Below are 13,349 nucleotides of genomic sequence, written 5' to 3'. Positions count from 1 at the left end.
ACAGAAGTCTGCCTTGTGATAGCTGAAAGGAATAAAGTGCATCCTGAGCTGTATGTAATCCTTTCAGACAAGAAGAAGACCTGTAGCATCATCACATGAAAAGAAAGCTGGCTATATCAACCCAGATTTCGGAAAAGACGCCTTTGATCTCTCTCTCTTTTTTTTTTTTTTTGCTTTCCTCCTTCCTTTCAAAATCTTATAGCTTTCAACCATGAAAAAAAAAACCCTTCAGTGCAATAGCTATTATTCAAAGGTTCGTGTACGTTGCATTCATTCAATTCACATTTTGAGATGAAAATAGGAAAACAAGGACAGAACTTTTTTTTTTCAAAATAGGATTTTTTTATCCATAAAATAAGTATTGACTATTTTTTAAATTTGTTTCTACTTATTTCACAACACAACGTCTACAAATCAAAACACCAAATCTGAAAAAAAAGAAGTGCAAGTACGCACTATTCTCTGGTTAAGATGTGTAACTCTGAATTTTTTTATTTCTTTTAAATAAAAGATTTGATATAAATGAGATCTATGAGAAATAGAGAAATACATTTTAGGTGATTATAATATTCTTAAACTGCAGCAGATGCGGATTTTCTTCACCCGTCATGTCGTCCTCCTTTACCGTCGCCATCTTTTTAAAAAGCACGCGTTAACAGTACAACAATCTTTAATCTTTAATCTACACAATAATCCCTGATACACATCCGGGTCATTCAAGGTCGTTTGATAATTTTCCTCCGAAATGAATCTGAAATGATGAAAAGCAGAAATACACGGTGATGTTTATGAGTTTGAACATCTGGTTTGCATAAAATTTCAAAATGGAAGCAAATGAATGCAACATGCGCAGCTCACTGAATGTAAGAGGAAAAAATAAATTAGTATAAATTAAAGAACCAGGTTGAGACCTGAAGCAATTTGTTTTAATTTGTTTGATGTTGATGTGTAAATGTGTAGCTTTTTTATTTATTTATTTTTTTAATCCATGCCATTTTTTCTGGCTCTTTCTTGCAGTTCACGTCTTTCGTATTCGAGCAGAAAGTCAGCGAACATGAAATCAGCCGAGGTAACAGACGGACTAAATGGACCCCCTGCAGAGACGGGCCATTCTGGGCATCTGCTAGGTCACTGTGACAAAGTCAGACTGCGAGTTTTTAGAGTTTATTAAGACGTGAAAATGCAGGCAGCAGGTCAGAGAACTGGAGTGGGAGTAAAACGTTTTTGGAATGACACGTACGGACGGGAGGACACGTCAGTTCGGCACGGTGATGAGTGTAAGGAGCAAAAAGAGCAAGATATGAATATTATACATCAATTTATCTTGATACGAGCGTTTCCATTTCCACTGAGCATAGCTGGATAAAGATTATTGCACACGTTTGCCTTAATGAATATGAAATTAATGCTATTTCTACCTAAACGTATAAAAAGGAGGGCGGAGTCAATGCAAATACCCTGATTTATCAAATACAAACGTACTGATGTCCTGAACCTGAAAATCACTGCAGCAACGAATACATCAGACACTGGACAAGCTGAAACTGGAGACTCCTTCCATAAATGTTACAGAAATTACAGAGATTTTCACCATGTCAATGATTACACACTTTATTTAATCTGTTCATGTGCAGCTGTTTATATCCGTTTATGAGCTGTTACTATAGAAACAATAACATGCTATAGAAAATGCGTTATCGCTCATACTGTTATATAGAATATTAATTAACTTTTGACCAATCAGAATCCAGATATGATAATAAACACTGGCCTTTTAAATAAAACAAACCAAAAAAATCTAGCTTTACTGATAACATAACTGATATTGGGTGGAATTAAGTTTCATATGAAGATTGATCACAGACAGAAGCATAAAAATTGTGTCACCATTCGATAAATGAACAAATTGACCAATCAGAATCCAGAATTCCTCAGAGATGTGTTGTGAAACACACAAATTGACCTTATTTATTCACGACATACTGTAGATTTCGTTTTAATTCAGTGTTAGAGAGAAATATTAGGTAATAAGTCACATTTCTTAACACGATGTTTACTTGTTCATAGATTTTCCAGATATTTCAGGTCATGTAGGAATCGTGTCAATGGACGACAGTAAAAAACAAACAAACAAACAAACAAACAACATTTACTGCTTAACGTGGAGGACGAAATTAAAAAAAAAAGTTTAAACTGCTCATGCATCAGTTCCTGAAACAAGCACACGGAGTATTGTGATTATTTTTCCGCGCGTATGTTCTCCCTCTATAGCGTAATGTTTAATTGTTTAATCATGAAAATTAATTTCCAGTCATCATCACAGACTAGAGAAGCTACAAACATTCATTTCCATATAGACATTTGTACTTTTTTTTCCTTTCTTTGCCAACAGTTAAGCAGGCAGCGATCAGCCGGAGCGTGATGATGTTTACTTCTTCATCGTCCGCATCTCATTTCCTGCGTAGTGCTGAAAGTGTCAAATGGATCCTAATGGTTGTTTTCCCTTTACCTTTTACTTTTCATTAACATTCATTAAAACATCTGGCTCACTCGACTAAGCCATCTGCATGCACTCACTAATCACACAAACACACAACGTCGCTCCCTCGGCTGCACACATTCACACTCTGACAGGAAGTGGAAAAGAAATGGAGCACCAAATGTGTCGAAGTGTAAGAAATAATATAAATAAAAACAACAATGCATATTTAGTGATTAAACACAATCTGGATGGTCGCAGGCCTCGTTTATTTTCTGTCAAGTTTCTAAACGACGTGTTGTGCATTTCCACATTTCCATCTCATTGCTTATTAATTTCATTTCACAATTATTTAATCATGTTGCTCACAGACGCTGTTAACAAGTCGGCTGAAAATGCAATTAGAATAATAAAAAAGTGAAAAAAAAAACAAAGTGAAGGTTGAAATGAAGCAGACTGCAGATGGGACTGGAAGCTCCGTCAAATCAAGCGTGCTTCACTTCACACCTCATTTCAGTTTTACCTCCTTTTTTAATTTACTTGTAAGATTTTTTTTTTTTTTTTTGCCCTTCAGATCAAACAATGACCGAACAGCAGAGAATAAACAGTGTACACATATGGAGCATTATCATTAACAAGCCTCATTATCTGAGAGAAAATACAAATTCTGATCAGATTAAAATCAGATAATTATAGTACATTTACATAAGGCATTCAGGACCATCTGGACTTTGTTGAGAAGCGTGTGAAAGTGTAAAAAAAAAAAAAAAAAAGAAAAGAAAAGAAAAAAACGCAGCCCACTCACCGGTGTTTTGATCAATGGAGAAATACGGCTGTCCTTCCAAAATGCTGTACACCAGTTTGGCGCTGTTTCCGTACACCGGATCGTCGGCGTCCGTGGCTGTGACCCGCGTCACCGAGGTTCCTGCACACGGCAATTAAACAAGAAACAAAAAACTCAAGATACGGAAACCGTGCATCACTTTTCTGAATTTATAAACTCTTACTGTTATAAATAAACCTCAATTTTACATTTATGGAAATGACTGTCATAATGATCGCATAATTATTTAAACTCATCACGAGTAAATATTCAATTCCGTCGGTTCCCTTTTTAAAAATTCATGTGAGTCTGTATAAATATGTGCAGCTGGGAAACATCAAAGTTACAGAAATAAGTGAAAAATTGTAACATAACTTTATGAGTGGAATTCACAAAATAAACAAACAAACAAACAGAACAGCCAACCAAACAAACAAAGAAATAAACAAACAAACAAACAGAACAGCCAACCAACCAAATAAGTAAGCAAACAAACAAACAAAAACACAGACAAAACCAGACAAAAACAGACAAACAGAGCAGCCAATCAACCAACCAACCAACCAACCAAACAGAACAGCCAAACAAACAAACAAGCAAACAAACAAGCAAACAAACAAAAACAGAAAAAACAGACAAAAACAGACAAAAACAGACAAATAGAGCAGCCAACCAGCCAAACGAACAAACAAAAACAAACAACGAATAAACAGAACAGCCAACCAACCAACTAAACAAAAACAAACCAAAACAACTAACCAACTAACCAACCAAACAGAACAGACAGAAAAATAAACAACCAAATAAACACTCAAAGCAAACAAACTAATAAAACAAACAAACAAACAAAAATAAACATAGGGAATTGAAAATGGGCTGAAGCATGGTAAACATTAATATATTTTTTAAAGAAATGAAAAAGCAGAAAGCAAGTAAACAAACAAACAAATAAATAAAAGATGGGATTGGCAGGAGCTGGTTGGAAAAAAATAACAAGCAGGATAAAAAACACATGCATAAAATACAAACAAACAAAAAAAACAGAAATAAATGGAACAAAAACATACTGAACTGATATTCATTGTTTGTAGCCAACAATCTGAACCATTCAGTCGAGTCTAAAAGTCCTGAGTTCTAAAAGGAACTGATTATTTATTGCTAGCTTTCTTCGATCTGTGTGAGAAACGCTGTTATGAAACTGAAACCCATCAGAATATCCGGATCGTCTGATAGTGTGATGTCTCGTGTTAAAATGAATCATAAACACAAGCGCAATGGTGTGATGTGTTGTTTATTAATGCATGGGATGATTAAGGCATGAGAAAGAGGTGTGTGTGTGCTGAAAGAAAAAAATCAAGCTGATGTGGTGAGCTAATGCTAATGCTAATGCTACTGTGCAGCGTGAAAGTGCAGATGGTGCGGTAATTGTTTGTAAAGTACGTTCTGACAGCTCGGCTAAGTGCCTGTTCAGCGGCGAGGAGGATCGTGTTAAAGCCACAGGTACTGAAACACCAGCGTAGCTACTGCAGCGAAAATCTCCTCCTGTGTGTGTGTGTGTGTAAACCAGAGCAACAGTTTGTCTTTCTTTCAGGTTCCTCAGTGCGTTCTGCATTATTTAGTCGGATCTCCACGGCGCTGGAGGAGATCAGTGTGCAGCAGAGTTTCTGTACATCTGATTATTAACTCACACACGCAGGTACGAAGCCGAACCGCTGAAAGTACACCGAGAATAAAACTGCCCGAGTTCCTGTTACCACCCCAAGTGCTTTATTCCTCTTATACCGCACCAATTCACCATTTACCATCTTTACTCTTTAAGGAACGACACATCATACATTTTATCTGTTTATAGTTACATTTAATGTTCATGAAACAAGTGAGTTCCTGTTGTCGCTTACGTTATAGCAGCTATAAACAGTTGTTCCCTCACCAGCCGCTCTTTATTCTCTCCGCTGAAGTCAATAAGACACAGTTTTAACAAGAAACCGCAAAGAAGCGTAAACTCCTCTGTCCTGAAGACGTCGGAAAACTTAAACTTACAGCTTCACCTCTGACTGTAACAAAGCGCTGACACTGGAGACTCCTTCCATTAATGTTACCTAAACACATTTCTCCTTACAGGAAATTTCACCATATCAACGATTTCACACATCAAGCGTATGCTGTACGCGTCCCTGTGAATGAGCGGTTACTATAGAAACAATAACGTCTAACAAGTTTACTACAAAATTGTGGAAATGTTTTTATCAGGTTTGAGCCAGAAATTGTCTTGTATTAGGCAGATATTAGAGAGCTTGGAAAAAATAATAAAATAACATAAAATAAAATAAAGTGTTTAAATAAATATTTTTTTCTCATGTTTAACAGAAAGACTGCATTTGGTGAAATGTATCAGGTGTAATGCATTACGCATTGAAATAGTTGACACACTTCCTGGTTTAATGCAAATGTAACAAAACAAACAAACAAACAAACAAACAAACAAACTGAGTAACTAACAAACAAAAGGAATTGAAAAATAAACAAATAAACAAATTAATTAATGAATTATTAAATAGTCACACTTAAAATGTGAAATTGTCTGTGGAAGTTCATATACGAAAGAGAAATAGATAGATAGATAGATAGATAGATAGATAAATAAATAAATAAATAAGGTGAGGTTTTGGTTAAAAAATAATTATAATAATAAATAAAGGTCGACATGAGAATTTTTTCAGAAGGTGATAATAACACTGACACGACTGCAGCATTAACTCAAACTTTGCCCTTGTTTACTCCCCAGTGAAAGTACGTTCTGTTCTCTCTCTTCTTTTCACTCGTTTTTGCAGAATGACATGATAATAGAAAAGTCCAGAAAAGTGTACAGAGATGATGAATAGCGAACGCCGCGTCTCGACTTCAAACGCGAGCGAGAGAAATGAATAAACGAGAAAAAAAGCAGCAGCATCGTTGCACTCTGACTTCAAACCCTGCTTTATTATTGCAACCCAATTATTTCAGCCAGAGAGAGCCTGAAGTGGCCCTCAGAGACGTGTGTGTGTGTGTGTGTGTGTGTGTGTGTGTGTGTGTGTGTGTGTGTCTGAAACTCGGTCAACAAACCAAACAAGGACCTCAGCTTACCTGTGTGTGTTCAGAGCACTCGTTACAGGAGGACACTAACGAATACACCGATTCTTCTTTATCCAGTGATTGGGAAGTGTGATGAGATACGTGTGTGTGTGTGTGTGTGTGTTCCTCAGTCGTTGTTCCTTATCACTAAGTCAAACACCTTTCACAGCTCATGTGAAAACACACACTCCCTCAGGACTCGCTCTGGCGCTCGCCGTACGTCCGCCGTCTGATTCATGTAAACATAAAAGCGGTGCATTCTGTCACATTCTTGGACGAGAACACTTCCTTTTATTTACTCGTTCCTCACTCGCTCCGACGCTGCCTCACGGGCGCGCAACTTAATAAAGACCTTACTGATTTCCAGAGAGCTGAAGGACGGCTGCCAACACACAGTCTCTTTTTTTTTGTTGTTGTTGTTGTTGTTGCTGACTGATTGGTTGTGGAAAGAAAAGAAAAAAGAAGGGCGATAAAATGATCACTGGATGAGATGCACTACAGAGTTAGCGATCAGCCTAGGAACGCAGGATAACTGTATCGCCATGGCGTGACTGAACACATCCTCAATTTGCCAACTTGCTACTCATTTCAGTTACGCAAGACAATAGCCTCACGCTGTCTAGATTACTAACAAACTGACCAAAAAAATAAGCGACGCTACGTTCGAAACCAGCAGGTGACAAGTCGCTTGTGTCGCGTGGAGTTTGTTTCTTGTGGGCGTGTAACTACTGCTTGTGGGCGTGGCCTGTCCAGCGTTAGTAGCTATAAATACTATATGTACTGTATTTCTTCTATTATTATCTTCTAATGATTTGTTTTGGTTGTTATTTAAGACCAATTTCCCTCAATAACCTGACAACGTGAAATTAACATGAAGTTCATATTCCTATATTTTTACGTTGTACTACTCCAGTCTTACAGTTAGCCAACATCAGGTTACTCTGCTAATCGCTAGCGTTATATTTGCCTCCTACTATTCTGCCAGCTGGGAATATAAACGTAAGTCTGCAGAAAATAGTGAACACAATGCTACGATGTTGGAAATTTAAATAAATAAATAAAAGAGGATGACTATTCTGTAAAACTGTGGAGTCAGTGGGCCATGAAATAAGTCTCTGCCCCTCACACAGGAGTGAAATTCTCTTCTATTCCTCTGATAAAAAAAAGAATGAGGGATTAGAGAAGCCTTTCATTGGCCAGGCTTCAAATCGGGGCAGATTAGCTCGCCCTTGAGCGATATTTATAGAGAATTCCCTAACTCGCCTGCAACTTTAATCATCTCTGGCTGGATCGGTCCAACGCAGGATACTAAAATCTCGGCCTGATGGTGATGATGACAAGAGGGAAATTTAACACAACTCTGAATTTAAACATCGTCCACTGAGTATTTCAGAGTATATAAATGTCATATAGGCATTTATGAACCTTTCATACATACAACATCAATTCAATTCATTTCAGTTTTATTTGTAAAGCGCTTTTAACAATGTCCATTGTCACAAAGCAGCTTTACAGAAATAAATGCATTTAAAAAAAATATATTGTAAATACTCATCATTCCTGCTGTGAAGTGTGTTCTAGCATGAACACACACCGAAATGCTGTTTGTGTCTGGAGAAATGTCCAAGTTTCTTCTAAAGCAACAAGAGAGAAGTGGATTTTGTTATCGAGCTCCAAATAGCCAGAGTACACTTCGGACTTCCTGTATACATGAACATAATGACAGAAAAACAATATCACGGATATCTGAGAGCTGTGAAAGTGAAGGGAATGTTGAACGATGATAAGTCCTGAAAGTTTCACCTGACTCATGGGGAAGGTTAGTGGTTCCCAAACCTCATCCTGTACACTACATTACATTCATCATTACATTCCTGATGCTAACCCATGAGCTAGACTCACAAGCCAGACATCTTGCATTTGCAGTAGCGTCTGGTCCATTCTGTTAATAAATATAATCAAGATCGTCCTAATTTTACTGAAAGAATGCGATAAATCACAGCCTTTTTCCAGATTATCTGAATTACACGGCGCTAATTAACTTTTAAAGATAGGATTATATGAACTGTGGCGTGCAGGTTTGTGTTTCAGCTGCAAACTGGTGAATGGAAGTGCGAGACCCAATCAAATTGCAAACTTCAAGATTCTGAAGCTTGTGGCCAGAAAAGAGTACAAAAATATATCAGATGCTCCATAATCCATTGGCTGGTACTTGCTTTGACAGATTAACTAATTCACCTGGCCCAAGATAAGACGACGCTAATGGAAAATAAAAATAGATTAAAGGTTTGGAACAACAAAGTCTGACATTTTAAAAAGACACAACAATTTGACCCGAACATGACTCAATATTGCTTCTGTTTGTTGAGACGTGAAGTCTGGGAGAGAATGGGTCAAATCACATGGAAGTGTGAGAGCCAATCAGATTGTAATCTTCAAGATTCTGAAGCCTGTGGCCAGAAAAGTGTACAAAATATAGCAGATTTCCAGTAGAAACCAGGTGGAGCATCAGAAGCTGAAACTACACTTGATCTAAATAATCAGATAATTACCTGAGCTACACTGAGTCAGCACTAACAGCAAAAACTAATTCAGTTTGCTGAAACTGCAATTTCACAACCTCATTTAACAATTTGCATGATTTGTATTAAATGTTTCAGTTATTATTTGGAAAAACTGCAAATCGAGTATAAAGAAAGAAAGTAATAACTACAACCAAACAGCCATGTTTAGGCTTAGACTTGGTCACTAAAGGGTTAAATTTATTTTCACCAATTTTAAATATCATACACATATTGGTGATAATGAAGAACATAAATCCTTCAGAAAACCTTCAGAACGTTTTCACTTCGCGAACATTACTTTCTTTAATTATGTATGAATGTAGCAACTTGGATTCATTTGATTCAATTGAATTATTACATCAGTAATATCTTTATTATTTGAATGAGTAATTTTGATTATGAAAGGTCTGAATGCATGGTTAAGGGAATAATATGAGACTCCAGACTGATTTAATAGATTGTTCTCTCACTCTGAGGTCTGGTATAAATATAATTGGTGTGCTCATTTGAGAAATATAGTTTTACTCTGCATTACTTATATAATTGGTTCGGTGCCTGAGTCTGACGAGATAATCCTGTCCCTGTGGTACGTATATAAATGGTGCTAGCCATGCGAGGAAGTGAAGAAGGTTTTTATTCTATACCATGGAGTTTTTTTTTTTGCAGAAGTACAGAGCTGCACTGAGTGACCGCGAAGCATTAACATTATCTTTAGAGCTTTAGGGATGTTTCAGAGATATTCTACAGCCACACTGTGGCTCCAGATCTGTTCAGCCTGGAACATTTATAGGTATTTTTAATCTCGATGCATAGCTAAAGGGAGGAATTTTGGGTTTGCTGAAATATGAAATATGCTGAAATATTTCAGGACAGTCCCAAATGCTTATTCATGGGTGGTTAACATCACGCATACACACAGCTAAGATGATTATATACATGTCATAATGGTGTTTTGTGAAGTAATTGCACTATAATGATGTTCAGCATAGTTTCAACACCCTAAACATCAAATGCCTCAGTTTGTTTATTCACATTTTATTGGCCACTAGTGATGAGAACCAGGATTAACCAATCAGAATCATGCATGTTTCTGGTCTCTAGTCGAAAGCTACTAGCCAGATAGCTATTCTCTGAGCTCAGGGATATCAAAGAGATGGCTGATGAAGTGCTCGAGGTTTAACTGCAGGAGGCTTCATAAGATTTTTATTTTCCCCCAATTACGAGCATGTTGTTTTAACCTTTTCATGCGTAAATTATAAAACTTCTCCAGATTTTTAGATATTTTATTACTTAATAATTGCAAACCTTTTTTGAATCTGAAAAAAAGAAGTCAAAACACATTAAAGGATTAATTTGGGGAAAAATACATTATTTATTTGGTTGTTTGTTTCATTGAGAATACCATTTTTAACAAATAAAGCAACAAATACAATAAAATTGCAGTTTCAGTCTAAAGTTAAAGGATGCCTTATTAATTAAACAAACAAACAAACAAACAAACAAACAGACAACTACAACAACAACTAATGTTTGTTCCAGACTGGCAGATTTTTTTTTTTTTTTTTTTTTACTCGATTAGACCATTCTGTACTTTAAACAGAAATGTCCAAGTTGTGCATCTGTTACTGTCAGCCATGTTGCATTGTAAGGAGCAACACTTCATGAATTAGTAAACATCAGGACAGTGGTGTATAAAACACTGGACAGGTTTGGAGGTGATTTACATCTAACATCTTTCTAAAAACAGCCGCTCTATGAGTTTGGGCAGCGTACATGAAAGCATCTCTGTTTCTCTGTCATAAAGATGTTTTATTTCCTACCCCTATTAACGTTATTAATGTTGTGCAGTTGATTGATAGAAGATCCTACCTTACATAATTAAATGACAAATTCTGAATATCATCACCGCTCCTACGGTCTCGCATCTACCCAAAATTCATGAGCGTGTTGCACTTTATTTATCGTATTTCCTCATAGAATTCATTCCTGGCTACAGAACTGATGTAGCTCGTGCTATCACACAATTTGTTACTGAATTCAGACTTTTGTTTTTCTATGATTGAGACTGAGGATAAAGGAAATCAGCTGCCTGTAGTGAGAGATCTATATGTTCTCAGCTGGAGTGAGGCGAGCCAACCTGACCCGCTTGATTGGACGCCGTCGCTGAGAGACACATTCACCACCACGAAGGCTGTCATCACAAAACCATCAGCCGTCCAAAAATTGCAGGCTGATCCATCCAGCGGGGATAATAGGCTGAGCTGAGGATCATCAACGCCGGCACACTAACCACCTCAAACGTCCACTAGAGCACTCGGTTCACTTGGAAACGTGTCGGATTGGGGAGAAATATACACCCTGGACAGCCGAGCTCGTTTCACACCGGCCGCTGAAGGACATTTACGGCATACGCTAAGAGCTCTGAGCGCAGCGAGGGGGTCGAGGTGGAAACCTTCCTTTCCTCGGCTGTCATGCGAGGAGGTGTAATTTTCTCATTCCGCTATGATGTACAGCCGGCACTATAATTGAAAAGGGTGGTTCCTGCATGCTGTTTATCACAGGACATGAGCGTCAACAAGAGAAGTAGGGATCCTGGTCGTAAATAACAATAAGGTTCTCCTTCAGCAAACTCATCTCCATCTACGACCTCCCGCTAATTCACATTCATGCTAACATTCAGGGTGATGGAGAAGCAGGTGGAGGAAAATGACCCGAGTGTGATTAGAACAGAATTGGTAAAAATCATGCACATGTCCATAATATTTTCCTCTCTTCTGTCTTTTATTGTTATTATTATTATTATTATTATTATTATTACTTTTATCTCTCTTTCCCTCTGTTAGGAATTGCATTAATAGTGAAAAAACTATATACTATTAACACATTTTTATTGACCACTGAAGGAAAAAAAAAAGTAAGAAAATAATTACAAAAAAATTAAGAATAATTACAACAGCATTCCCGCCGCTGCCTTGTGTGTATGGAGTCGGTGTGTTCTCTCCATGCTTCGGGGCTTTCCTCCGGGTACTCCAGTTTCCTCCCCCAGTCCAAAGACATGTGTTGTAGGCTGATTAGCACTTCTAAATTGTCCATAGAGTGTGAATGTGTGTGCGATTGTGCCCTGCGATGGATTGGCCCCCCGTCCAGGTCGTCCCCCACCTTGTGGCCCGAGTCCCCTGGGTTAGGCTCCAGGCTCCCCGTGACCGTGTGTAGGATAAGCAGTACAGAGGATGGATGGAATTACACTGGCTCTCATATAGAAAATATTCTATTCCTTTTTAAATATGCATTTCAGCAATGGTTTCAATGAAGTCCTTATTGCAAGACTAGGGGGAGTGGGAAGCTTAAAATAAATGAATATATTAAATACAATAGTAGAAGTTCAGGGAGTGACAGAATGGTGGATGTCAAGGAGTGACAAAGTCGCCACTAGGGGAGCAATACAGTGGTCACTTAGTTTGGGGGAGATACAGAGTGGCAGCTTGAGAAGCAACAGAAGTCACGTTTACATGGACACTTTTTGTTTCAATCGGAATGAAATCAATCAGATTGATTAATCCGATCGCAGTGTTTACAAGAACGCTGAATAAAGTAATCGGGTTGATATGCGAGTTTACATGACAGAATCTTCTGACATGCGCACAGTGCACGATTACACGTTTCCCGCCGTTCCAACACGCAGATACTAGCAGCCACTCTCTCGCCATTGCTTCTTTTTTTCGTTTTAAAAAGCGGACTTAACATTCGCCTATTTCAGCTGCTAATTAGAAGACGATGAGCGCGTGATGTTTTGTGCGGTACTGCGTGTATTTATCAAGCAGTTAAAATGCCCCTTCCCGAGCCCAGAACAAGGCGTCTGTGGATGAGGGTCTGAAGCAAGGACCGGTGGGACAACGTCGTCTTGCACCACTTCACAGACGAGGAGTGGAAGGAGAATTGTAGGATGACACGACAGTCATTTATGACACGATGCTCAATGGTGGAGGGGAACATGGCACCTGTTGAGGCTACGGTCAGAGCCCCAATACCGCTGACAGCCGTGCGTCATACGTCATTACGTGTTTGTACATTATTGCACATGCGCAGAACTATCTGGTTTCATTTTCAACCCGATGAAGTGTTTACACGTCCTCTCCACCAGATTAGAAAAGGTTTAAACCACCCCTTATAATCCGGATGAAATTTTAATCGGTTTTGGCCAATTCATTCCGATTGACGTGTTTACATGTGACTTTTTAGATCTGATTGTGCTTCTAGTCCAATTATGATCGGATTATTAGTGTCCTTGTAAACGTAGCTAGAGTGGCAGCTTGGGGAGTGACAGAGTGGCAGCTTGTGAAGCAACACAGCAGCAGTTTGAGGAGTGACAGAG

At 38.1% G+C, this 13,349-nt stretch overlaps 1 protein-coding gene across 2 annotated transcripts in view; it reads right to left on the bottom strand.

Moving 5' to 3' along the window:
* The window catches only part of cdh8 (cadherin 8), a 125,070-nt gene that overhangs the window by 33,627 nt on the left and 78,094 nt on the right, over nt 1-13,349 (bottom strand). For both annotated transcript variants that reach the window (XM_026937736.3, XM_026937737.3), the window contains one exon: nt 3,285-3,404. In XM_026937736.3, coding sequence (XP_026793537.3) covers nt 3,285-3,404 — 120 coding nt within the window. The remainder of the gene's footprint in view (nt 1-3,284; nt 3,405-13,349) is intronic.

This window comes from Pangasianodon hypophthalmus, chromosome 25 (genome assembly GCF_027358585.1).
Source record: "Pangasianodon hypophthalmus isolate fPanHyp1 chromosome 25, fPanHyp1.pri, whole genome shotgun sequence".
NCBI lineage: Eukaryota > Metazoa > Chordata > Actinopteri > Siluriformes > Pangasiidae > Pangasianodon > Pangasianodon hypophthalmus.
Note: the sequence above shows the minus strand (reverse complement) of the source record. Positions and strands in the feature narration are given on the sequence as shown.